Here is a 27,794-nt window from a genome sequence, read left to right on the forward strand (position 1 = left end):
AAAGAACATTATCATTTATAACCAAACTTTTTAAATTTGAGATTTGACTTTATTTTCCCCCAAGTTTATTATTTTTGCATATTATGAATTTGTAAAGGTTTATTAAAATATAATTGATAGATAATAATCACACATGCTTAAAATGTACAATTTGAACAGATTTGACATTTCTATAAACCTGTGAAATCATCACCACAATCAAGATAATTAACATACCCGTCACCCTCTAGTTTCCTTGTGCCCCTTTGTAATACTTTGCTATTACTCACCCCACCATGCCCAGGCATTGCCTGATCTGCTTTCTGTCATTTATAGATGAGTTTGCATTTTTTATAGATGAAATTTTGTAGTATGTACTCTGTTGGCTTCTTTTGTTCGATGTAATTATTTTAAGATTCATGCATGTTGTGTGTGTCATTGCTTCATTCATACATGTTCCATTGTAAGAATGTAGTACAATTTCCCTATTCAAATGTTAATGGACATTCCCCTCCTCCCGAATTTTTGACTATTACAAGTAAAGGTGCCGAGAGCATTTGTGTACAGTCTTTGTATGGACATATGATTTCATTTCTTTGGATAAATACATAGGAGCGGAGTTGCTGGTTTATGTGGTTTTTGTATATTTGACATTTTAAGAAATAGCGAAACTCTTTTCCAAAGTGGTTGTGTATATATCTTCCCATACGAGTGTATGACAGTTTCAGTCCCTTCACATGTCTGGCAACTCTTGGTATGGTTGATCTTACTAATTTTAGCCGTTCTTACAGATGTGTAATATTTCTTAGTGGTTTTAATTTCTACTTCCCTAATGACAGATGACCCTAAATGAGATGGATTGACACAGTGGTTGCAACACTGGGCTCAAATGTAGCAATGATTGTGAGGATGGCGCAGGACTGGGCAGTGTTTCGTTCTGTTGCACATAGGGTCACTACAAGCTGGAACTGACTCAGCGGCACCTAACATCAACAACAGATGGGCATTGGTGGTTTAGTGTTCGAATTCTAGCTTTCTGTGTGGAAGACCTTGGTTCGATTCCTGGCCGATGCACCTCATGTTCAGCCACTACCGTCTGTCAGTGGAGGCTTGTGTGTTGCTATGATGCTGGGCAGGTTTCAAGGAAGTTTCCAAACTAAGTCAGGCTAGGAAAAAAGATCCGCCTATCTGCTTCTGAAAATCAGACGATGGAAACCCTGTGGAGCACAAGGGTTTAATCCACAATGAATCATGGGGAAGGCACAGGACGAGGCAGTATTTTGTTCCATTGTGCATGGGGTCAGCATGAGTTGGGGACCAACTCAAAGGCAACTAACAACAACGACAGATGATGCTGGGCATCTTCTGTGTGCTTTTCATTCATATATCTTTGGTAAAGTGTTGCTTCAGATCTTCTGCCCATTTTGTAATTGGGTTGTTTTTTCTTACTATAGGGTCGCTATGAGTTGGAATTGATTCGACGGCACGGGGTTTTGATTGAGTTTTTAAAAACAGATTTTTTTGGTATAATTAATATACAGTAAAGTGCATATATTTAAAGTTTGCAGTTTGATAAGTTTTGACATACATATGCACTGTGGAATCCACCACCATAAGCAAGATAATGATTATATTTATTACTTCTAAAAGTTTCCTGGTGCCACTTTGTAATCCTTCCCTCCTGCCTGCATTCCCCTTTTGGATCTGTCTTTTAAAAACAGCATTTAGTCTGTAGTTACTTTTCCCTGTCTACGGAGGCAAGACCTTTCTACTACTGTAAGCATTCCTCCCTGAATTACAAAGTTTTCCATTCTGTCTGAAGGGAACAAGCGCTGTTTCTGGCTCTGTATGAGACTACAGCAATATTCCTTCTCATCTCGGCTGCTAACTAAAAGGTCAGCAGTTGAAACTCACCAGCTACCCCTCGGGAGTAAGGTGTGGCAGTCTGCTTCTGTATGGAAACCCTATGGGATCAGTTCTACTCTGTCCTACAGGGTCACTATGAGTCAGAATTGACTCGACAGCAATGGGTTTGGTTTTCCTTGGCCTTGGGTAGTTTCCATACAGGATTGTTCCAAACAGAAACTTGAGGAAAATCTTTTGTAGATCTCTGATGTCTTCTCTTTTTGCAGCTGTCTTCCCTTCTATACTTTGTGATTCTTAGCCACCTTGGCCTTTTTGAGCTTCCAGCTTAGTCTCCTCAACCCAGGGAGTCCACAAGGCCTTGTCTGGGTTCCTCTTTCATAGGCAAGGGTCTGTACTTCCTCTAGGGCAGTATGGGCTCCCTTCGTTTGTTTCCCTTCTTTCAAGGTCACTGTCCTTGGTTGCCTGACATCTAATAGCTGAAAACTGTTGTTTCATATATTTTTTCTGGTTTGTTAGTCTTTTGAGATGGGAAGCAAACCCCAGTCCCTTTTACTCCATTTTGGCACTTGTACTTATTTTTGATGTATCATTCAAGCTTTTTGATTAATTTGAAGCCTTTTCTGAATTGTCAGTCTTTGTTTTTAAAATATGTTGATGCCTCTTCAATGTATTTTTTTTTAATAATGGATTATTTTTAGACCAGTTTTGTATTTACAGAAAATTTGAGTAGATAATACAGAGTTCCCATATCTTCTCTCTCTCACCCCCACCTCCCCAGGTTTCCCTGTTATTGACGTCTTACATTAGTGTGGTATGTTTGTTACAATTGAGCAACCAGTATTGTTATATTATTATTAAATGAAGACTATAGTTTATTCAGAATCCCTTAGTTCTTACATGTTATTTCCTGTTCCAGAATCCTGTCTAGGATACATTATTTAGTTATCATGTCTCCTTAGGCTGCGCAAGACTTTACTTGTTTTTGATGACCTTGACAGTTTTGAGAAGTACTATTCAGGTATATTGTAGGATTCCCTTCTGCTGGAATTTGATATTTTTATCATAATTTAGACTGGGGTTATGGATTTTTAGAAGGATATATTTGAAACTTTAGTATGTAGGTGTTCCCTTAAAATCCTACTGAGGTAAAACAAGATATACCATTTATTTTAAGTGTTTTCTCCTATTCCAAACCCACTTTCCAGCACTCACCTAAACAAAATCCCCATTATATTATACATTTTAGGTATAGATTGAAAAGTAATTCTTGCCAGATTTCCTTATTATATCCCCCCCCCCCTTTTTTTAATGTATTGCTTAAAATGTGCTAGTTTGAGTATTTGGACAACAAATGGAATTTAAAGTTGGTTTCAGATTTTGAGGTATAACTAAGAGCAGAGCAAGATAAAAAAATGAAAACAACCGAAGTCAAAGTTATGTTACTGTGTGTGTGTGTGTGTGATGTTTGTATATGCAAGTTTGTATATGATGTTTGTATAATGCAATGTGATTTTTGTATATGTATTCATGTGGGGGGGGTTGTTTGTTATTTATCTCCTTGAGAACTTGCTGTCCTCTAGTTTCCTATAGCTGTTGTAACAAATTTTACCATAAACTGGTGGCTGAAAACAACAAACCTGTTCTCACAGAGTTCTGGAGGTCCTAAGTTTGAAATTAGTGTCACTGGGGCAAAATCAAGGTATTGGCAGAGTCACATACCCTCAGAGGTTCTAGAGGAGAGTCCCTTCCTTGCCCCTTCCTGCTACTGGTGGCTGACAGCGTTCTTGGCTTGTGGATGTATCACTACAGTCTTGAAGGCCAGCATCTTTAAAACTCTGTGTTCCATCATCATATCATGTTCTCTTACGTGTGTAGTCAAATCTCCATCTGCCTCCCTCTTACTAGGTACATTTAGGATCTGTGTAGATAATCCAACTCTCCATCTCAAGATCTTTAATCACATGTGCAAAGACTTTTTTTTTTTTGGCCATATAAAGCAACCAGAATGTTCCTTAGAAGCAAGGATGGAGAGACTGTGTCTTACATACTTTGGACATGTTGTCAGGAGGGGTCAGTCCCTGGAGAAGGACATCATGCTTAGTAAAATACAGCAGAAAAGAGGAAGACTCTCAATAAGGTGAATTGACACAGCGGCTGCAACAATGGGCTCCAGCATAACAATGATTGTAAGGGTGGCGCAGGACCGGGCAGTGTTTCATTCTGTTGTGCATAGGGTCCCTGTGAGATGGAAGTGACTCGACAGCATGTAACAACAGTAACAAGAAAGTAACATTCACAGATTCTGGATTAGGACAGGGATATTTTGGGGACCACTTTTCAGCCTGTCACACTCATAGTTGGCTGTTAGTATCCTCACTTTGATTTATGGTTTAGTTTGTAACAGGTCCCAGTGTCCAATTCTGGGTGGGTAGGGGTTGGTGGCAGTGGGTAGCAGAGAGAATATACTTATCTCTTCTAGACATCATACAGAAAACTCTAGCTCTGTGTTTCTTAGTGTGCCCTGAACTAGTAGCATCAGCATCATTTTAGGGATTTATTAGAAATGCAGAATTTTTCAGGCACCAATCTAGACCTGCTGAATTAGAAACTCTGGGGTGGGGCCAAGCTGTCTGTGTATAACAAGCCTTCCAGGTGATTCTGATGCAAGCTGAAGTTTGAGAACCACTGTTCTAGATTGTTGACAGTGTTAGTACTAAAACCAAATATGCCTTCTCCCCAACTCCTTCCTGGTAGTAAAATTGGTTTAGGATTTCTAGTCAACAATCTTTTTTATTGTAGATCTATAGAAACATTAAGTAACAAAATATTGGTACTGATAATCCATGAACTTAATTAATTCACTTAAAAGTTTGCAGCAAGTTGGTTTTTATCGGTTGTATTTTTACTTAGATGTAGTTATTTAATGAAGTAATATTACTGGATCGGAAACCCTGGTGGCGTAGTGGTTAAGTGCTATAGCTGCTAACCAAAGGGTTGGCAGTTCGAATCCGCCAGGTGCTGCTTGGAAACTCTATGGGGCAGTTCTGCTCTGTCCTATAGGGTCACCATGAGTCGGAATTGACTCGACAGCACTGGGTTTGGTTTTCGGTTTTGGTTACTGGATCCAGAAATGATATCAATTTTTTTTTCTCCAGTCCTCGAAAATGTGAATTAAGCTTGCCAACCTGAATTAGACTTGCTAATCTCTTCTGTATCCTTAAGTACATTTTGGTACACGACATAAAATCTCTAATCCCTCACTCAACCTACATTGTTATGAGTGCTGAAATGAGGGAAATGACTTCTTGTCCTCAATGTGTCCACACTCAAGTTCAAAAAAATCTAATAAACAATGGAAAGGGTTAATATAGAACTATCATTAGTTGCTATAGCAACTCGGAAACACAGTTTTACACAGTTTAAAGGATTAAAGAAGGATCTGCCAGAGTGACTGAGCTAAATATTGAAGGATAGTAAAAAGGTGTTAGCAAAGTTAAAAAGAGGCAGAAGGTAGTTGTAGGTAGGAGAAACAGCATGTAAAAAGGTGTGAAAGCTGAGAGACCATGAGGGCTGTTTTAGGAATTAAAGAGGTTTTTTGTTTTGGGGTTTAGTGTGGTAGAAATATGGAGAGAATGGGAGAGTTGTGGTTGGACAAAGGTAGATAAATTGAGATCATAAAATGTCTTGCTAAGGAATTCTGATTTTATTCTGAGGTTGATGAATATAATACTGAGGGACTTGAAACTTGTGACATATCAGGAAAACTTATAAAATGGTTACTCATAGTTATGCGAAGGATTAACTTGAGATGACGGTGAGTCTGAAAGTATCAAAATTATAGTAATCTAGGTGAGAATGGCAGTAGATAATGGGGAAAGGACAAAATTAGGAAATGTAAAGGAGCTAGTGGTACCATTTTTTTGAGAAGAAAGAACTCAGAAAACTAACAAGTCAGTTTGAGGTAGGCAAAGGAGATATGCCAGGTTCAGGGTAGGACATAATGAGTTTTCAGAATTTGTGCAGTGTGGTAAAATTAGTAGGGTAGTAGATTTTTGGCAGGTACATTTCAGTGGATTGTTAAGGTAGAAGCCTCCTTGTTGAGAACTAATTTAGGAAGCAAGAAGGTATCTGTGTATGATATTCTCTAACAGTGCCTGGCATTTACGAGGAGGGGCCCTCGTGGCGGCGGGGGAGGGGGGAACTAGTGATTTAGCGCTCAGCTGCTAACTGAAAGGTTGGAGGTTCAAACCCACTAGCCACTCCATGGGAGAAAGATGTGACAGCCTGTCTTCCTAAAGATTACAGCCTTGGAAACCTTATGGGTAAAATTCTGCTCCGTCCTGTAGAGTTGCTATGAGTCAGAATTGACTCGTTGACAAAGAATTTGGTTTGTTTTTTGGTTGGCATTTATTAAGTACTTGATAAATGTTAGCTATTATTATGATTATTTTTAGTGTATATTTTTGTGCCATCTCGTACTGTATCTTTTTTGTCTTCGGTTTTACTGGTATATTTTTTGGTATGTACGTAATAATAATAAACACTGGGCTAGAAAAGTGTATATTTTATTAACAAATATTGATTGTAATTATTACATTGCTATGCTACTAAAATTAATGAAAACAGTTATTGTAGATTTTTAAAAAGAATTAGAAAGTTTAAGTTTCTTATTTGGATAGGTTAGTTTCCCTAAAAAAAAAAAAAAGTATTTAGCAGTATTTTCTGATTTTAAAATTGTTTTAGTTAAACCTTTTTTCAGATAGATTTTATATCTAGAAAATAATTAAATTTGCAGTTTTTAATTTGAAAGAGTAGTGTATCATAGCTGTAATAGTCGTAGTCATTCACACCTGAACAAAAAAATTAAGTGATGGTCTTTACATGTGTTCTTTTTCCAGGTTTGATTTAATTTCGAATGAGATTATTCTTGCAGCGAGATGTTAATAAAACAAAACCTAGGTAAGTAGATTAATGTGTTAAATGTTATATAATAAAGTAGGAAAGTACAAACATCGTGGGTTTTTAAAAAAAATAAAAAATGCCTTCAAGTCCAGATCAATGTGTTTTTAAAATTTTAAAATATGAAGAATCGACTTTTTGACACACTTGGTGCAGTGGATTTGGTGGCAGTAAAAATACAGCTATCAAATTATGAGGCTACTCTTAGTTTTCCTTCATTTATGTTGAGGTTAACTGACTTAAACAAGTTTTCAATGAATATTTTAACATGTTAGAAAATCAAGATGCTGTTTGGTTTAACCACTCAGAAACGAGTGCCGTAAGAGATGTGCTTGATTGCTTCATTGTTCTCTCCTTAGTGGATCGTAGCACATGAATAGTCTGTTAATGGAACACTTCCACACGTGGATTAAATTTGCCAAATAGTGACTTCTTTCTGTTAAAATGGTGTTCAGAATTGTAAAAAATTGAATGTTTTTCTTGTGGGCATCTTTGCTGAATGGCTTTTCTAACGTAGCATTCTAATTAGCTTTAATTTGCAAGACTGTTGACTTTTAGAAAATTGAATTGTAATCATGTACTTCCGGTCTGGTATGTAAAAGAATGTTTTTTTAATAATATAAGCTATTGAAATGTTAAAACACATTTGCTATTTATTGGTAAGAGAACATGGCTTCAGGGTATTAGCTGATTAAAATGAATACTTTGGTAAAGTTACAGTTAATTTGGTCTTTCTGAAATCTGACCACATGTTTCAGCTGTCAAAACTTGCTGATTTTAATTTTTTTTAAAAAAAGCCTAGAATGAGAAAAGCTATAGTCAAGTAGACAGTGATGTGCAGTCTGCTTGACTACAGTCTCAGTTGTGGTTAGGCATACTTTGAAGCAGAGCTCCCCTTCTATTGCTATTATGTCGTAGTAGTGCTGTTGTTTGCAGTTGAGTTGATTCCAACCCAGAGTGACCTGTAGGACAGAGTAGAACTACCCCTTGGGTTTGTTTCCTAGGCTGTAACCTTTACAGGAGCAGCGTGCTGGGTCTTTTTTCCTGTGGAGCCACTGGTGGGTTTGAACCACCAACCTTTTGGTTAGTTGGTGAGTATTTTAACTAATGTGCTACCAGGGCTCCTTACAGTAGTACTAGTAGCAGTAGTAACCATCCGAAGAATACTTATTGCACTTTAAATTGCTTGTCATACTTTATTAGTCCTCATCTTACTTCCTACGAGGCAGGTATTGCTGTGTAGAAAAATCTTAATTTTTTTGATTTATAGTAGGTTATTATTTTTTTTTTGAAAGAATATTTTTACAGCAGTTATTATAAAGAACACTTATCCATATATCTTTCTAAAGGAGAGAAGAGGCCAGACTTTGTACTTCCAGGTCTTAACAGAGATTTTGTTTGCTAGCTGAATATGTAGGGTTTTTGTTTGTCTTGTTTTAATGTATAATTTGTTGTCATTGTTAGTTGACATCCAGTCAGCTGTTACTTGCCATCCAGTCAGCTCTTACTCGTGGTGATCTTATGTATACATAACAGAAAGAAACATTTCTCAGTCCTGTGCCATCTTTATTATCATTGGTATGTTTGAGTCCACTGTTGCTGTTGTTGGGTCAGTCCCCATCTCATTGACAGTTTTTGTTTTTGCTGACCCTTAACTTTATCAAGCGTGATGTCCTTTTAATGATTGGTCTTTCTTCAAGACCTGTCCAAAGTAAGTGAGCCAAATTCTTGCCATCTTCACTTCTAAGGAGCATTTTGATGATAAATGTATAATTCACATGTGGTAAAATTCATAAAATTTTAAGTATAGAGCTGAATGACTTTTTATGTATATGTTGACGCTTGTAACTACCTTCCAGATTAAGATACACAATATTTTTATCATCCCAGAAAACTCCTCATGCTCTTCCCTTTCCAATCCAATATCGTTTCTCCCTGAGGTGAGCATCTTCCTGAATAGTCTCAGCATAGTTTTGCCTGTTCTTGAACTTCATATATATAAAATTGTATGTTATGCACTTTTGTGTCTGGCTCTTTTCATTCAGCATAATGTTTCTGAGGTTATCCATGATGTGAGTTTATCAGTAGTTCATTACTATTGCTGAGTAATATTTCATTGTATGAACATACCACAGATTTTTTATCCATTCTCTATAATTTTGATTATTGAATTGTGTAAGTACCTGGCCTCACTTGCCATCTTCTTTATAATGCTTTTCTTCCTCTACTCATCCCCTTTATATTTCCCTATTACCTGCAGAATAAAACATAAGCTCTGTACCATGGCATATAATTATCTCACTGCAGTTACGCCACAGTGCTTAGAGTTCTCTGAGTAAACTAAGTGTAATGTTTCCTACTCCTAGATATAGCCCCATGTATATGTTGTCATTCTCCCACTTCCCTGCCCTCCCCAGCTTCCAGTGACCTTCCTTCTAGTTGTCAGTTTATCTCCTCAAGCATCACCTCAGCCTTGGAGCCAGGCCTGTCCATACTTTTGTAGTTTTTTACTAGACTAAGCCCTTTTAAAGCAGACATCATCCATGTCGTATTTATCTTAGTAGCACAGTGCCCAGACACTTTATGTGTTCTGAATGTTTAATACATAGATCAACAAGCAGAATTCTTTTCTCTCAAAGATTCAGAATGCTGGTTGGAATGGGCTGGGAACCGTTGTACTTCAGTTGCTGTTGGGCTATAGGAAAGAGCTGGTAAGGGCAATCCAGAGGCAATGTTTTAAGTATTTTGGTAAGAGAAATAAAATATCACCAAAATCTTTTTTGAATCCAATTGTAAAAAAGGTGGTTTCTAATTTACAACGGAGTTCCCTTCCATTGACTCTGTCGGTCAGTTCTGATGTAAGTTGAATACCTCTACTTGGGTTTTTTTTTTTTTTTTCCATTATTATTGCCTTTTATTATAAATATCTCTATAAACCCAATCTTTATTTGTCTTTGGGAGTTGGAAACATTACATATAAACTTACAAATATATTTTAATACATTGTATGTAGTACATATTACTAATGATAAGATGTAAAAAACAAAAACAAAACAGATGGTCATAAGTGGTTTGCTGTAACTTGAATACCTCGTAAGTCATGGACTGCGGGCACACTGGCTAGTAATGTTCTTAGCCCAGACCTTAAAGAAGACTGTCATTGCTGATTTTCATCTCAGCTTCCAAGTGAAGGCATTAGTCCATGTTGTCGAATTTAGAGTGGTTGCTATAAATAGTATTTGTGAGTTTATACTAGTTATCCTTTTAAAAGATGTGTTAGATTAATAGAAGTAGACGATTAGGGTGACTGGTTAAATCTGTAAGAAATGAAGAAAACTTTTTCTCATTTCCTTGTGGGTAGAAAACTGAGTGGATAGAGGAAGAAATTGAAGAATCAGACTCTGGAATTGTGATAACATTCCTATAGGTTAGGAAGCTTGCTGCTAGCTGAGAAGTATTTATTGTTTTATTGTTATAGATCTGATATATACATATAAGCAATTTGAATCCACCGAGCACTCCTTGGAAACTGTGGGGCAGTTCTACTCTGTCCTATAGGGTCGCTAATGAGTCAGAATTGACTCGATGGCAGCGCGTTTGGTTTTTTGTTTATACAAGCAATATGCTTTCTTAAGAAATAAAGTGCTCGCTGTTTCAAAGCATTTTTTACTAGTTTTCTTCTTCCGTAGTTGAAATTTGGCTAGTTGGGTTGGCTATAGTAGGCACTTGAGGATTTTTATGCCTAAAACTTGATTGCCTTGTACCAAGTCCAAAGCGGGGAGAGGCCCAACCCCATTGGGATCAATTTATTGCTTTTCCTTTCTGCAGTTCTGCCATAAATGTTGGACACTGACTGCATCTCATGCAGGTCCTCTGTCTCCCTACCAGGATTTTCTTAGACAGTTTCTTCCCTAATGTTGAACCTCAGTGCCTTCTTTTATTTCATCCTGGATGTTAAGTCTTTAGTTTTCTTGTTGATAAGATTTGAGGATCCAGGGAAATTTAACCTTGGGACTGCCTGATTTATAAGTTACTAAAAGATTTAAGACTAGCTTTTCTTCTCAGAGGCTGATAGGTATATCTCAGTTTCAGGCTCTTCTTCATTTTGAACTTTAGTATTTCACACAGGCAGCTGCTGCTGACCTTTTTCATTTTTTAGAATCCTGCAGCCATGCTTTTGAAGTTCTTAATAAATGTTTATCTTATTTATTATCTTATTGGCCTAATTTCCAGATTAACTTCCCTGTGCTTCAGTTTCTTTAATAGCATGTAGATACACTGCCCTTTGTTGTAGCACAAAAAACATTTGTAATTAATCAAATTATTTGTTCTTGGTTCTAGATGAGGTTGCACAGTGTACATTTGACCTTTTTTCAACTGTACTGCCAAGTAACATTTAGTACTTTCAAATATTTTTAATAAGAGTCACCTGTGCTTATATGTATAAGCAAATAGCACAGAAATGTTTAAAGTAAAAAGTAGGACTCTCCCCTCCCAACAAGCACTTTACTACTGCTAAGCTACTGAAAACGGCTGGTATGTCATCAGTATTTATTTAATAATATGTTCATTAACCAAAGTATCTTGGATATTTTCCCCATGTATGTTATTGGTAGCACTGGCCCCTGACTCATGGTGACCCCATGCACAATGGAATGAAGCGCTGCCTGGTTCTGCACCATCCCTACGATAGGTTGCAGATCTGACCATTGTGATCTGTAGGGTTTTTATTGGCTGATTTTCAGAAATAGATTGCCAGGCTTTTCTTCTTTGTCTTAGTGTGTATGCTCTGCTGAAAATTGCTCAGCGTCATAGCAACACACAAACCTCCACTGAGATAGGTGTTGGTTGCACATGGGGTTCATTGGTGGGGTATTGAACCTAGATGTCCTGCATGTTTTCTTATTGATAGATATCTGGGTAAATCTCACTTTTTTTGCTTTATAAGCAATGCTGCAATAAATATTCTTGACAATGTCATTTGGAGTGTTTGAGTGTCTATAGTATAATTTATAGCAGTGGGTAGCTGGATCAAAGGACATGTGCACTTTAATTTCTGATATGTATTGCAAAATTGCAAATAGGTTTTACTATTTATTATACCCATTGGCAGTTTATTTAGAGTGTCTGTTTCCCCACATTCTGCTAAATAGTAGCCAACGTTTTAATCTTTGCCAGTCTAATCAGTGAAAAATGGTATTTATTTTACATTTCTTTAATTGTGGCATTCCTCAGATTTGAATTTTCACCCTTCACCCTTATAACTTGTATTCCACTGCAGAATATATAATTTGCGAAGATTTTTCTTCTTTACTATGAAATCCATAAATTAACATACTTTCATGTTTATATATTACACTCAAAATTATTTAATACTAAATAACCCAGTTATTTGATTTCTTCCCTTTCACCCCCATACTATTTAATTAGGATAAATACTTCCTTGTAAATTTCTTTATAGTTTGCTACAAGCTAACTTTCTTTTTTCTGGTCTTAAATTTAGTAGTTTCTAGAATTAAAGAATTTCAGAATAAGTTTATTGAGTTTAAAGCTGGATCTGAGACTAAAAATTGTCATACACAGTAAGGGCAGTCAAAAAAAGTCACAAACAAGGAAAGCATTCTAATGCTTGAGGGCAAGAAATAACAAACTTTTAGCAGCTTGCTATTAATTTAGACTTCATTAACCTAATACTTAGTAATAGTTTTTACCTACAAACTGTGTTATAGTGTGACCCAGGCCATGATAGTTTGAGATGTTTCAACAAGCAGATGCAGTGCTGAAAGTGCTCACTTGTCTATGTCAAGAAATTTGGAAGACAGCTACCTGGCCAACCGACTGGAAGAGATCCATATTTATGCCTATTCCCAAGAAAGGTGATCCAACCAAAAGTAGAAATCATGAAACAATGTTATTAATATCACATGCAACTCAAGTTTTGCTGAAGATCAGTCAAAAGCGGCTGCAGCAGTATATTGACAAGGAACTGCCAGAAAGTAAGCCAGATTTAGAAGAGGATGTGGAACCAGGGATATTATTGTTGATGTCAGATGGATCCTGGCTAAAAGCAGAGAATACCAGAAATAAATAAATAAAACACAAGAAGTGTTTTATTGACTATGCTAAGGCATTCGACTATGTGGATCATAGCAAATTATGGGTAACATTGTAGAGAATGGGAATTCCAGAACACTTAATTGTGCTCATGAAGAAACTGTACATGGATTAAGAGGCAGTCATTCAGACAGAACAAGGGGCTACTGTGTGGTTTAAAGTCAGGAAAGGTGTGTGTCAGGGTTGTATCCTTTCCCTGTACTTGGAATCTGTATGCTGAGCAAATAATCCAAGAAGCTGGACTATATGAAGAAGAATGGGGCATCAGGATTGGAGGAAGACTCATTAACAACTCTGTTGCACAGGTGACATAACTTTGTTTGCTGAAAATGAAGAGGACTTGAAGCACTTACTGATGAAGATCAAAGACCACAGCCTTTAGTATGGATTACACCTCAACGTAAAGAAAACAAAAATCCTCACAACTGGACCATTAAGCAGCATCATGATAAACAGAAAAGATTGAAGTTGTCAAGGATATCATTTTTCTTGGATCCACAATCGACACCCATGGAAGCAGCAGCCAAGAAGTCAAATGACGCATTGCGTTGGGTAAATTTGCTGCAAAAGACCTCTTTAAACTGCTAAAAAGCAAGGATGTCACCTTGAAGAGTAAAGTCTGTGTGACCCAGGCCATGATATTTTCTTTTTTATTGTACTTTAGATGAAGGTTTACAGAACCTCTCGTTGAATACATATTGTTTTATGTCATTGGTTAACAATCCCATGCCTTGTCAACACTCTAGCTTCTCGACCCTGGATTCCCTATTACCAGCTTTCCTGTCCCCTCATGCCTTCTAGTCCTTGCTCCTGGGCTGGTGTGCCCCTTTATTTTCGTTCTGTTTTATGGGCCTGTCTGATCTTTGGATGAGGGGTGAACCTCAGGAGTGACTTCATCACTGAGCTAAAAGAGTTTCTAGGGGCCAAACTCTCGGGGTTTCTCCAGTCTCTGTCAGCAAGCCGTGGTATTTTCAGTCGCCTCATAAGCATTCGAAAGCTGGACAATGAATAGGAAAAGACGAAGAATTGAAGCCTATTAATTGTATTGTTGATGAAGAATATTGAATGTACCATGGACTGCCAGAGGAACGAATACATTTGTCTTGGAAGAAGTACAACCAGAATACTTTTTAGAAGTAGGCATGATGAGACTGTGTCTCACATAACCTTGGACATGTTATCAGGAGGGATCAGTCCCTGGAGAAGGACATCATGCTTGGTAAAGTAGAGGGTCAGTGAAAAAGAGGAAGGCCCTCAATGAGATAGATTGACACAGTGGCTGTAGCAATGGGTCCAAGCATAACAATGATGGTGAGGATGGCACAGGATTAGGCAGTGTTTCTGTTGTATATAGGATCACTATGCATTGGAGCTGGCTCGATGGCACCTAACAACAACAGCAATGTTCCAGGCACTATGGTGTATGTTAAGGATGCATTGACGCTTAGAATTCTCAGTGCCGTGCTGTTATAAAGTGCCATACTGTTATAAAGTGGTGAACAAAATACTGTCAGGTGTGTATAATATGGTAAGATTCAGGAGGGAATTTTTAAGGAAGAGATCAGGAAAGGCATCATAGAAGGAGAGATTTGAGTTGGGCACTGAAGGAAAGAATAGAATTTTGATTGGAGGATGACCTTGGGAAAATACGGGCAGAAGGGGCTTGAACTAAAGCTTTCACTTTAGTATCATTTAACTGGCTGTCCATGTTGCAAACTAAGGTTCCTGGCATTTTCTTAAATGGATTAAAGTTTACATTTTTCTATAGCTTAGGAACTCACCATTTGAACCGTTTTCCTTGTTCTGTTTTTCAGACTGTTTAAACAAGTGGGATTTTGAACTTATCAAGAAATAAATTGTTTTCTGAAAGACTCCATAAAACCAAATGTGTTGCCATCGAGTCGATTTCAGCTCATAGCGACCCTGTAGGACAGAGTAGAACTGCCTCATAGAGTTTCCAAGGAGTGCCTGGTGGATTTGAACTACCAACCTTTTGGTTAGCACCCGTAGCTCTTAACCACCACCCGGGTTTCCATAGTGATCTTTAATTTAAATATTACAACATCACGTTTATGGATATAAGAGTCAGAAATAACAAGTGACTTGTTTAATGTTAGGTGGATGTGATGGTTAATGTTATGTGTCACCTTGGCTAGGCTATACTTTTCAGTGGTTTGGCGGACATTGGACTGATTGCTCTTCCGTAATCTAATATAAAAAACAAAATATGTAATGTAATATAGAAAACAAAAATCCTCACAACTGAACCAATAAGCAATATCATGATAAATACAGAAAATACTGAAGTTGTCATGAGTTTCATTTTACTTGAATGCATAATCAATGCCCGTGGAAGCAGCAGACAAGAAATCAAATGATATATTGCATTGAGCAAATGTCCTGTAAAAGACCACTTTAAAGTGTTAAAAAGCCAAGATGTCACTTCTGGGACTAAGGTGTACCTGACCCAGGCCATGGTATTTTCAGTTGCCTCATATGCATTCTAAAGCTGGACAATAAATAAGGAGGCCCAAAGAAGAACTGATACCTTTGAATTATGGTGTTAGTGAAGAGTATTGAATACACCGTGGACTGCCAGAGGAACGAACAAGTGTGTCTTGGAAGAAGTACAGCTAGAATGTTCCTTAGAAGTGAGAGTAGTGAGACTTCACCTCATGTACTTTGGACATGTTATCAGGAGGGACCAGTCCCTGGAGAAGGACATCATGGTTATTGGGAAAGTAGAGGGTCAGCAAAAGACAGGAAGACCCTCAACGAGATGGATTGACACATCGACTTCAGTGATGGGCTCAAGCATAGCAGCGATTGTGAGGATGGCACAGGACCCTTGGCAGTGTTTTGTTCTGTTGTATAGTGGGTTGCTGTGAGTAGGTACCGATTCGAGGGCACCTAACAACAACAGTAACAGCAATATAATATAGTCAGTCACCTATATGATGAGAGCTGATACAATGTTAATCACCTCCATAATGAGATCTGATATAATGTAATCACCTCTATCATGGATTGAATTGTGTCCCCCCAAAATATCTGTCAACTTGACTAAGCCATGATTCACAGTATTGTGTGATTGTCCACCTTTTGTTGTCTGATATGATTTTCCTATGTGTTGTAAATCCTGTCTTTATGATGTTAATGAGATGGGAATAGTGGCAGTTAAACGTTAATGAGGCAGGACTCAATCTACTTTTAAGCCGATCTCTTTTGAGATATAACACAGAGAAGCAAGCAGAGTGACAAGGGGATCTCATACCACCAAGAAAGTAGTGCCAGGAGAAGAGCACGTCCATCAGCCTCCATGATAAGATGCACCATGAGCAGCCAATCAGTTGAAAGGGGAGTTTCCTTGGTGGTGTGGCCTGCCTGTAGTATATAAATGGTTGTTCCAGCAAGGCTCACTCTTGTTCTGGATTCTGTATCCAACTTGTCACCATCTGACCTTCGGTTCTTGGGTCATGTGCCAGCAGCCTGTTGTCTAACCTACAGATTTTGGGATTTGCCAGCCCCTGCAGCCCTGTGAGCCAGCAGCGTGACTTCTCATCTGCCAGTTTTAGGTTTGTCAGCTTCTCCAAGCACGTGAGTCAGGAGAATCCCCCAGCCTGACACATGACCCACGGATTTGGGACTTGCCAGCCTCCACAGCTGAGCTGAATTGACTCTCTCTCTGTTTATATATATAGGTTTCACTGGTTTTGCTTCTCTAGATTACCCAGCCTAAGACCACAGGTAATTGCAAAGACAGAATTAGAACTCAACTCTTCTGAGCTCTTGTCTACTGTTCTTTTGAGATGAACATTGAGGCAAATATTTGAAACTTTTTAGGGTATTCCAGCTGGGCTGAGGACCATAGGCCTACCTATTACATGATAGGTTCTCAGTTGTTTAATGTTCGATTTATTTTTAACATTTTATGAAATGAGTATTATAGTTAAATTGATTTTAGCTTGTACTTGATACTAGTTACTAGTCTGAGGAGGAAAGAAGGATGACTAAATGTGGTATTGCAGTCAGGTGTGATAGACGTAGTCTGTGTTCCAGGAAGGCAAGGTCCACGCATTTTTATTAAAATACATCTAAGCACATTTGTGCAAATGGTTAAGTGCCTGACTGCTACCCAAAAAGTTGGCAGTTTGAACCCACCCAGAGGTGCCTCAGAAGACAGGTCTGATGGTCTGCTTCTGAAAGGTCACAGCCTAGATAACCCTATGGAGCAGTTCTACTCTGCACCCATGGGGTTGTCATGAGTTGAAATCCATTCAATGGTAACTAACAGCAGCAAAGCACCTAGGTCTGTGCTTTACTCATAAAACCAGTTGCTGATTTGTCGACTCTGACTTATGGTGACCTCATATGTGTCATAGTAGAACTGTGTTTCATATGGTTTTCAATGACTGATTTTTCAGAAGTAGGTCACCAGACTGTTCTTTCGAGGCACCTCTGAGTGGACTCAAACCTCCAACCTTTGGGTTAGCAAGGACCATGTTAACCGTTTACACCTCCCATAATTGGCATGTAATTTATTGAATGACCTAATAGAAATCTAATAGAAATATGGAGCCTTGGTAGCACAGTAGTTAAGAGCTTCTTTGCTAACCAAAAGGTCAGCCGTTCGAATCCACCAGCTGCTCCTTGGAAACTGTATGTCAGAAGGAGCATAGAAATGACATTTATACTTTGAGGATCTGTTAGTGATTTATCTAGATAAAAAGTTGAGGAAGGTCTGCTTTTTGCAGAGGAAACCACATGTGCAAAATATCAGAGGTAAGAGAAGGGGTGGAAGATTGGTGGAACTGAAAGAAATATGGCATGTCTTCAGTGTAGAGCTCAACATAGGGGTGGGGATCGGGGGAGTAGCTAAGTGTCAAGAGATAAGACCAAAGAGTGGGACTGCAGCTATTTTATTGAAGGTCTTATAAACCATTTTGGGTTTAAAGAATAATGAGACACCATTGAAGGGGTTTAAATGTGAGGAAGTGACATGATCAGATCTGTGTTTTAGAAAATATTTCGACTTAAAATGTGGAGAACAGATGGAGGGGGAACTAGATTGGCTTCAGGGTGACCAGTTAGCAAGGAGAGGATGCTGGCCTGACTTTAGAGTGATGGCATTGGAGATAGAGAGATGTGGTTGTATTTGAGGAGATTTAGATAACAAAATAAATCAGCTTTGGTGATTGATTGTAGTAGAGCCTGGATTGGAGAATAAGGGATGAGTTAATGATGATATTCATGTTTCTGGCCTGGGTAGTAGCTCTGTATTCACAGGTAGGAACTTGGGAGAAGAAGCAGGGTTGGAGAGAACAAGAGTTAAGCTTTAGATACATTAAGCTTGAAGTATTTAAAGACATCTGAGTAGAAACGTCAGGTGACAGTTGGATAGTACAAATGTATAACTTAAGGAAGAGATCTGAGAGCCGTCAGAATTAATACGTCTTCATAATATCTCACAAACACATTTTCTGTTCTACTATCTCTAAGGTATTACAAAAAATGTTTGTAAATTATTCAGTTGACCTGAAGATTATTAAAAAATGACTTATTCCGTATAGATTTATGAGCTGATGTTTATATTAGAGATTTTGGCCTCTGTTGGTTGTTGGTTTAACAAGAATTAATGCCATTAATGAATAATTAATCATACTTCTGATGATGAGTCTTACCAAAAATGCTTGAATAGTTAAGGGCGTAAAAATGGGTTAAAATCCTAGATTTATGTTAATAGTGTCTGATTCGTAGTAGCTGAATACCAATAATATTTGATAATGTAAATACTTTGTAACCTGAATTACAAGGTATATTAGTTAGGTTATTAGTTTTTAATTAGTTAAAATGATCATCAAATCTTTAGGTTAATCACAGTTCAGCAAATCAGTAGGATAAAAGGCATATGAGAGCAAGACCTTGCCTATCTTGTTCACCATTGTATATTCAGTTATTGGCACAGACGTACTCTATATATTTGTTGGGAAATCAGCATTTATATAATCAAAATTTATTTATAGTCAGATGACTTCAGTGGCAAAACAGTTCCTAAAAAGTGTCTAATTCTTAACTTTTGCTTAACAGGTGCTTTCGTTTAACTACTGTTTTCCTCCTTCCATTACTCTGTAACAGATCATGGTTATACTGCCTTCCTTCCATACAACCCTTCCCTCCAGCAGACACATTTCTCTCTCTAATCAGAACATTTTTACTGACTTTATTGAAACATGTCTTAATTAAAGACTTAATCAGGTGATTGTTGGACATTTTCACTTGTGTATTTTGATATCACCATGTCTAAAACTGAATTAGTCACCTTTGTTTTCAAAAACTATTGCTTTTCTGCTGGTGAGCTCACCATTCTCTTGTCATCGGGCCTAGTCTTACAGGTTAGTCAGTTACTAGGTCTTTTTGCTTTTCCTTTGGCAGTATACCATATGTTTATCTTTTTTTCCATTCCCAGTGCTCTTAATTTTGTTTGCACTGTCTATTGCAGTCATCTCTGAGTTGACATTTCTTTGCTCACTTCATTTCATTTGTGTAACACCATTTGATTCAACTTCAGGAAGCTGCTGTGATTATATTACATACTTGCTCAAAAAAATCAACAATTCCTTGTGGATAAGTTTTAATTCTTGGGTATTATTCAGAAGCTTTCAAATTCATGTTCTGGTCTACTTGAACAGTTTATTCCGTAGTATTTTTATTTTATTTTATTTAATAAGTGTATTTTAAATTTTTTTGTTTTTTTTAATAAGTGTTTTGCTGCAGCCTGATTTAATCACTGTTATTTAAAAAATCTTATACTTTCACTTTTACTCATTATCTTCCTTATGAATCTCATCCCCGATTCATCTCTACTCTTGAAAATTAACTCATCCTTGAAAGTTCAGCTCAAATCCTCCCTCTCACTTAAGGTAACACAGACCCTAGGAAGTCACTTTATCTCACTCTACCTATGGTGATTGTAGATTGAACCACTTATTGGTTCAATGACTTAAAAGCATGACAAGATAATAAGATCGTGCTTTTGATGTCAGGTATAAGAACTTTTTACCCTTGATCTCAAATGCCATTTTTCCCCCTAAAAATTTATAACTAAAAGTTTTATAGTTTTGCATTTTACATTTGAATCCATGATCCATTTTGAGTTAATTTTGTATAAGTTGTTAAGACTTGGATTGAGGTTCATTTTTTTTTTGCTTATGGATGTCTCATTGTTCTAGCACCATCTATTGAAAAGGTGATCTTTTCTCCATTGACTACAGAAAGGCCATTGGGGGTTAGATAGGAATGCCATTAAGTCTGTCCATCACTTTGGGGTGTCTTGCTGTCTTAATATTAAGTCTTCTAATCTGTGAACATGTGATGTCTTTCCATTTATCTTTAATTTTCATCAACAATGTTTTGTAGTTTTTAGTGTACCAATCTTGCACTTCTTTGGTTAAATTTATTCCTAAGTATTTTATTCTTTTTGATGGTATTGTAAATGTAATTGTTGTCTTAATTTCATTTTCAGATTTTTTATTGCTAGTGTATAGAAATAGACTTGACAACACCTAACAACAACAGTATATAGAAATACAACTGATTCTCATATATTGATCTTGTATTCTGTGACTGCTGAACTTGTTTATTAGTTCTAGCAGCTTTTTGTGGATTCTTTAGGGTCTTCTATATGTAAGATTATGTCATCTGTAAATAGAGATTTTCATTATTTCTTTTCAGTCTGGATACATTTTTTTTTTCATGTTTACTTTCCCTGTCTAGCACTTCTGGTACAATGTTGAATAGAAGTAACAAGAGCAGACATTTTGTTGCTGATTTTAATGGGAAGACTTCCAATGTTTGCCCATTAAGTGTGATGTTACCTGTGGGTTTTTCATAGATGTCCTTTATCAGGTTGAGTTCCTTTCTATTCCTAGTTTGGTGAATGTTTTTATCACGGAAGAGTGTTGGATTTTGTCAAATGCTTTTTCTGCATCTATTGAGGTTATCATGTTTTTTTTTCCCCCTTCATTCTATTAACATAGTCTATGACATAGATTGATTTTTGCATGTTGAACTACCCTTGCGTTCCTGGATAAATCCCACTTGGTCATGGTGTATAATCCTTTTAATATGCTGCTAGATATGGTGTGCTAGTATTTTGTTGAGTTTGCATCTGTATTCATAAGAAATAATGATTTGTAGTTTTCTTTTTTGTGGAGTATATGGTTTTGATATTGGGATAATGCTGGCCTCAGAATGAGCTAGGAGTATTCCTCCTATGTTTTGGAAGAATTTGATTGGTGTTCTTTCAATGTTTAATAGAATTCATTAGTGAAACCCCTTGGTTCTGGGCTTTTTTGTTTGGAGGTTTTTGATTACTGAGTCAACCTCTACTTGTTATAGGTCTGTTGAGATTTTCTTTTTCTTCATGAGTCATTTTTGGTACTATATGTGTTTCTAGGCATTCATCCATTTCATCTAGGTTATTAATTTGTTGGTGTAAATTGTTCGAAGTCTTACAACCCTATTTCTGCTACTCAGGTAATAATGTCCATACTTTCATTTCTGATTTTAGTAATTTGAGTCTTCTGTCTTTTTTTCCTTAGTTTAATTAAAACAAAACAAAACAAAAAAAGCCCAAACCCACTGCTGTCAAGTCAGTTCCGACTCATAGCAACCCCATAGGACAGAGTAGAACTGCCCCATAGGGTTTCCAAGGAGCACCTGGCAGATTCAAACTGGCAACCTCTTGGTTAGCAAACGTAGCACTTAACCACTATGCCACCAGGGTTTCCAGTCTAACTAAAGGGTTGTCAGTTTGGTTGATTTGTTCAAAGGAACAACTTTTGGTTTTGTTAATTTTCTGTATTTGTTTTCTATTTCATTTATCTCTGCTCTAGTCTTTATTAGTTCCTTCCTTCTGCTAGCTTTGGATTTAGTTTGCTCTTCTTTTTCTAGTTGCTTAAGGTATAAAGTTAGGTTATTGATTTGAGGTCTTTCATCTTTTTTTTTTAAATTGTGCTCTAGATGAAAGTTTACAGAGCAAACTAGTTTCCAATTCAGTAGTCTATACACAAAGTGTTCTGTGACATAGGTTGCAATCCCCACAAGGTGCCAACACCCTTCTCATTTCTACCCTGAGTTCCCTGTTCCCATTCGTCCAGTTTTCTTGCCCCTTCCTGCCTTCTTATCTTTGCCTTTGGGCTAACGTTGGCCATTTTGTCTTATTTAGTTGATTGTTCTATGGTGCATTTTCTACACAGGTGTTATTGTTTATTTTATAGGCCTACCTATTATTTAACTGAAAGATGACATCCAAGAGTGGCTTCAGATCCAAGTTAGAGGAATGACTAAGGGCCTAGTCTCAGGGATTCTTCCAGTCTCTATCAGACTAGTAAGCCTGGTCTTTTTTTTTTTTTTTTTTTTTTAATGAATTTGAATTTTTCTCTGCATTTTTCTCCCGCACTGTCTGAGACCCTCTATTGTGATCATGGTCCAAGCAGCTTTCTTTTTGTTTTAATATAGGCTTTTACAGTTCTGAGTTTACCTCTGAGCACTGCTTTTGCTTCATCCCATAAGTTTTGATACGTTGTATTTTCGTTTTCATTCATCTCAAAGTATTTTGTAATTTTCCTTGTGATTTCTCGTTTGACCCATTGGTTGTTGTAGAGTGTGTTGCTAGATTTCCACATATTTTTGTATTTTCCAGACTTCCTTGTGTTACTGATTTCTGATTTTATTCCATGTATGTGTAATTTGTATGATTCAGTCTTTTACATCTATTGAGACTGCATTAGTGATCTAGGGTACGGTCTTTCCTGGAAGTTGTTCCATGTGCACTAGGGAGGAATGTGTCCTTTGCTGTGTTTGTGTGCCGTGTTCTGTATATGTCTGTCTAGTTGGTTTATAGTATTGCTCAAGCCTCATAATTCCTATTGATCTTCCGTCTGGGTATTCTAACCGCTATGGAAAGTGATGTATCGCAGCCTCCAACTATAATTTTAGAGCTGTTTTCTCCATCTTTGCTTCATACATTTTTGGGGGCTCTGTTTTGTGTATGTGTTTATAATTGTTAACATTTTCTTGATGAATTGACCCTTTTATCAATATATAGTGTCCTTTTTTGTCTCTTGTACCAATTTTTGACTTAAAGCCTATTTTTTCAGATATTAATATAGCCACCCCAGCACTTTTGGTTACCAGTTGTATACAGTATTTTCCATCTTTTTACTTTCAATGTGTTTGTGTTTTTAAATCTAAAGTGAATGTCTTGTAGACAGCTTATTAGTGGATCATGTTTGTTTGGCCAATTGCTATCTTTTAATTGGAGAGTTTAACCATTTATGTGTAAACTAATTACAGATAAGGAAGGACTTCTGCCATTTTGCTGTTGTCTGTATGTCTTTTTGTTGTTGGTCCTCATTTCCTCCATTATTGCCTTCTTTTGTGTTTAATTGAGTCTTGTAGTATACTATGTTTATTTCCTTTTCGTTTACTTTATTCAGCTTTATACGTTGGGTTTCCATTGACATGGATTTGTAATTACTATTTTATGCATTGTCTTTTAAACCGTATAAAAAAAGAGAAGTTACAATACAGAAAAACTGGCTTTTGTGTGTATCTATGTAGTTCTTTAACAGTGTTTTTTATTTCCTAGCACTTAGAGTTCCTATCTGATGCTCTTGCATTTCATCTTTTAAGGACTTCCTGTATCATTTCTTGTAGTACTTAATCTGCAACTGACAGACTCTTTCTGTTTATGTTTATCTGAGAATGTCTTAATTTCACCTACATTTTTGAAAGACAGTTTTGCCAGATACAGAATTGTTGATTGACTTTTTTTTTCTTCAGCACTTAAAAGTACATCATCCCACTCAGTTCTTGCCGCCATGGTTTCTGATAAGAAATCCTCTGTTAATCTTATTGAAGATCCCTTGAATGTAATGAGTCACTTCTCTCTTTCTGCTTTCAGCATTCTGTCTTTGTCTTTGACTTTTGAGAGTATGATTATAAAGTGTGTCTGTGTGAATCTCTTTGCATTTATGCTGCTCGAAGTTTGATGAGCTTCTTAGATGTGTAAATCCATGTCTTTTTTTTTTTTTTCTAAATCAAATTGGGGGGGTTACCCATTATTTCTTCAAATATCCATTTTGTCTCCTCTGTTCTCTCTTTCTGAGACTGCCATGCTTGTGTTTGTATGCTTGCTGGTGTCCACGGGGTGCTTAGGCTCCGTCTATTTTTTTCGTTTCCATTTTTCTTTCTGCCTCTTAAACTAGATAATTTCAATTGATCTGTTGTCAAGTTCACTGATTCTTTCTTCTGCCTGCACAGATCTAGTCAGGTTTCTGTTTCAGTTATTGTACTTTTCAAGTCCAGAATTTCTGTTGGAGTCCTTTTTTAAAGAATCTATATATTTGTAGATACTCCTGTGTTAAGACATTGTTCTTCTGGTTTCCTTTACTTAGTTCATTGTCTGTAGTTTCATTTTAGCTCTTTGAGAGTATTTAAAACATTTGATTTAAAAATTTTTCTTAGTAAGTCCTATGGCTGTGCTTCCTCAGGGACAGTTTCTGTTAATTTCTTTTTCCTGTAAATGGGTCATACTTTGTTGTTTTGCATGCCCTGTATTTTTCTTTTTAATTGGACTGAACGTTTTAAAGAATGTAATGTGGTTACCCTGGAAATCAGATTCTTCTCCTCAGGATTTGTTGTTGTTGCTTCCTGTGTGTTGTAGTTGTGACTTTCTAAACTACTTTTTAATGACTGTATTTTTGTCATCCGTAGCCTCTTGAGTCTCTGTTTCTTTGACTTGTAGTCAGCTAGTAAGTTGACAGAAATTTTCTTAAACTCCTGAAGCCCCATCCTCCCCAAAAAAGAAAAGAAAATATTCTCCCTTATTACAGATGGGCTCTGCATCAGGGTACTCTTTTGGTGCTTAGCCAGGCTGTTTACAACTCTTTTGTAGCCTTTACTTCTTGCATGTGCTAAGCCTAAACGTCAGCTGGAGGTGAAATCTTGGGGGTTTTTTAGGTCTTTTCTGAGCATGCTTCCTGTCTTGGGCATAGACATGGATTTCTAGATTCCCTGTTATATGAAGGTATGTGGGGCATTTATTCACTAAAATAAAAACCCTCCTCAGGTTTTCCTTCCAGGCTTCAGCATGTGTATTGTCCTAACTGTAATTGTATGCCTCATGCAGCAGTACCTTGTTCATTTACCTTTCAATGTTTGCCACTTAGCCTTTTTTCCATCCTAAGACAGTTCCAAATTAGGAACCCCCTGACAGATCAGATTGCAAGCACAATTCCTTGGGAATAAGGTCTGCTTTCCTCCCTCTGAAACCAGATACCTACACTGTGAATGTTGACTGCCATGTTCATGACTTCTGCTGCACTGCACCAGGGAGGGAGTTGGGGCAAGGTTAAAACATCACAAGGCTTTCCTACCTTAAGTCGCCTTTTTCTTGATTCAGCATTCACTTTGTTGCTGTAAACCTTTGACTGTTTTCCAGATTTTGGACAGTATTGCTTCTGGCAGGTTTTTTTTTTTTTTTCAGTGTTTCTGTAGAGGTATGGGCCTTTGGATTTCCCTGCCTCACTATTTTCACTAAATCATGCAATTGCTTTTTTTGTGTTGATCTTGTATCCTGTGACCTTGCTCTGTTCACTTGTTATTTCTAGGAGGGTTTTTTTTTTTCTTTCCTTCTTTTTTTGGTACACTCTTTGGAATTTGCCACAGAGGCAATAGTGTCACATGCAAATAAGAGTAGTTTCGTTTCTTCCTTTCCAATATGTATGCCTTTTATTTTGTTTTCTTGCCTTTTAGTAGTGGTTAAAACTTCCAGTAGTATGTTGAATTTAAGAGATGAGTTTGAACATTCCTGCCTTGTTCCTCATCCTAGTTGGAAAGCATCCAGTCTTTTCACCATTAAGTACGATGTTAGTTGTAGGTTTTTGTAGATATTCTATATAAAGTTGAGGTGGTTTTCCTTTATTCCAGACTTGCTGAGAGTTTTTCTATGAATGGGTGTTAGATCTTGTCAAATGATTTTCTGCATCAATTGATGTGGTCATAGAATTTTTCTTCTTTAGCCTATTGATATGGTAGATTACATTGATTTTCAGTGTTGAACCAGTCTCTCATAAATGGAATAAATCCCACTTGGTCACATTGTATAATTTTTTTTTTATTGTTGGATTCAATTTGCCAGTAATTTTTTGAGGATTTTTCCATCCAAGTTCATGAGAAACGTTGGTCTGTAGTATTCTTTTTTTATACTGTCTTTGTCTTGTTTTGTTATCAGTGTAATACTAGCTTCATAAAATGAACTCTGAAGTGTTCTGTCCTCTTCAGGTTTTTGGAAAGGATTATGTAAATTTGTATTAATTTTTCTTTAAATGTTTAGTAGAATTCTCTAGTGAAACATGTTGGCCTGGAAATTTCTTTTGGAAGTTTTTTTAAATTAGGAACTCAATTTTCTTAATAATTACTGGACTGTTCAAAATCTACTTCATTTTGGGTGAGTTGTAGCTGTTTGTATTTTTCAAGATACTGCTCTGTTTTATCAAACTTATCAAATTTATGTCTGTAGAGTTTTTCATAGTGTTCCGTTATTATCATTTTGTAGTCTAAGGGCCTTTGGTGAGATTATGTTTCTTTATTGATACAGGCATACCTCATTTTATTGAGCTTTGCATATAATTGGATTTTTACACACTGAACGTTTGTGGCAATCTGTGTCAAGCAAGTCTGTTGGTGCCGTTTTTCCAACAGCTTGTCCTCACTTTGTGTCCCGTTTTGGTAATTCTTGCAGTATTTCAAACTTTTTGATGATTATTATAGCTGTTATTGTGATCTGTCATTCTTACTATTGTAATTGTTTTGGGGTACCGTGACCCACACCTGTACAAAATGGCAAATTTAATTGATAAATGTTGTGTGTGTTCTGACTGCTCCACTGACAGCCCATTCACCCCTTTCTCTCCCTTTCCTTGGACCTTCCTGTTCCCTGAGACATGACAATAACCCTACAATGGCCTCTAACTGTTCACGTGAAAGGAAGAGTCACACGTCTCTCCCTTTAAGTCAAAAGCCAGAAATGATTAAGCTTAGTAAGGAAGGCATGTTGAAAGCTGAGGTAGGCCAAAAGCCAAGACAGGTCAAAAGCTAGACCTCTTGCTCTGAAGAGTTAGCGACGTTGTGAATGCAAAGGAAAAGTTCTTGAAGGAACTTAAAAGTGCTATTCCAATGAACACACAAATGATAAAGTGAAACAGCCTTATTGGTGATATGGGGAAAATTTAAGTGGTCTGGATAGAACATAAAAGCTACCAAAACATTCTCTTAAACCAAAGTCTAATCCAGAGCAAGGCCCTAACTGTATTCAATTCTGTGCAGGCTGAGAGGTATGGAAGTTGCAGAAGAAAAGTTTGAAGGTAGCAGAAATTGGTTCATGAGATTTAAGGAAAGAAGCCGTCTCCATAACATAAAAGTGCAAACTGAAACAGAAAGTGCTGATGGAGAAGCTACAGCAGGTTATCCAGAAGATCTAGCTAAGATAATTGATGAAGGTGGCTACACAAAACAACAGATTTTCAGTGTAGATGAAACAGCCTTATACTGGAAGAAAAAGCCATCTAGGACTTTCATATCTAGAGAGGAGAAGTCAATGCCTGGCTTCAAAGAACAGGCCTACTCTCTTGTTAGGGGATAGTGTAGCTGATGACTTTAAGTGGAAGCCAGTGCTCATTTGCCATTCCAAAAATGCTAGGGCCCTTAAGGATTGTGCTAAATCTACCCTGCCTGTGTTCTGTAAATGGAACAACAAAGCCTGGATGACAGCACATCTGTTTACAACATGGTTTACTGAATATTTTAAGCCC

The 27,794-nt window shown here is 37.1% G+C and overlaps 1 protein-coding gene across 13 annotated transcripts in view; it reads left to right on the forward strand.

The window, feature by feature from the left end:
• The window catches only part of ZNF644 (zinc finger protein 644), a 211,262-nt gene that overhangs the window by 38,043 nt on the left and 145,425 nt on the right, over positions 1–27,794 (forward strand). For 12 of the 13 annotated variants that reach the window (XR_010321466.1, XM_064282322.1, XM_023558422.2 and 9 more), the window contains one exon: positions 6,744–6,804. The exons of the other annotated variant lie outside the window; for it this stretch is intronic. Coding sequence is in view for 10 of the 12 variants with exons in the window: in XM_064282322.1 (XP_064138392.1) it covers positions 6,761–6,804 (44 nt within the window). In the remaining 2 variants the exon portion in view is untranslated. The remainder of the gene's footprint in view (positions 1–6,743; positions 6,805–27,794) is intronic. 13 annotated transcript variants of the gene reach the window in all.

Source organism: Loxodonta africana, chromosome 3, assembly GCF_030014295.1.
Source record: "Loxodonta africana isolate mLoxAfr1 chromosome 3, mLoxAfr1.hap2, whole genome shotgun sequence".
Taxonomy (NCBI): domain Eukaryota; kingdom Metazoa; phylum Chordata; class Mammalia; order Proboscidea; family Elephantidae; genus Loxodonta; species Loxodonta africana.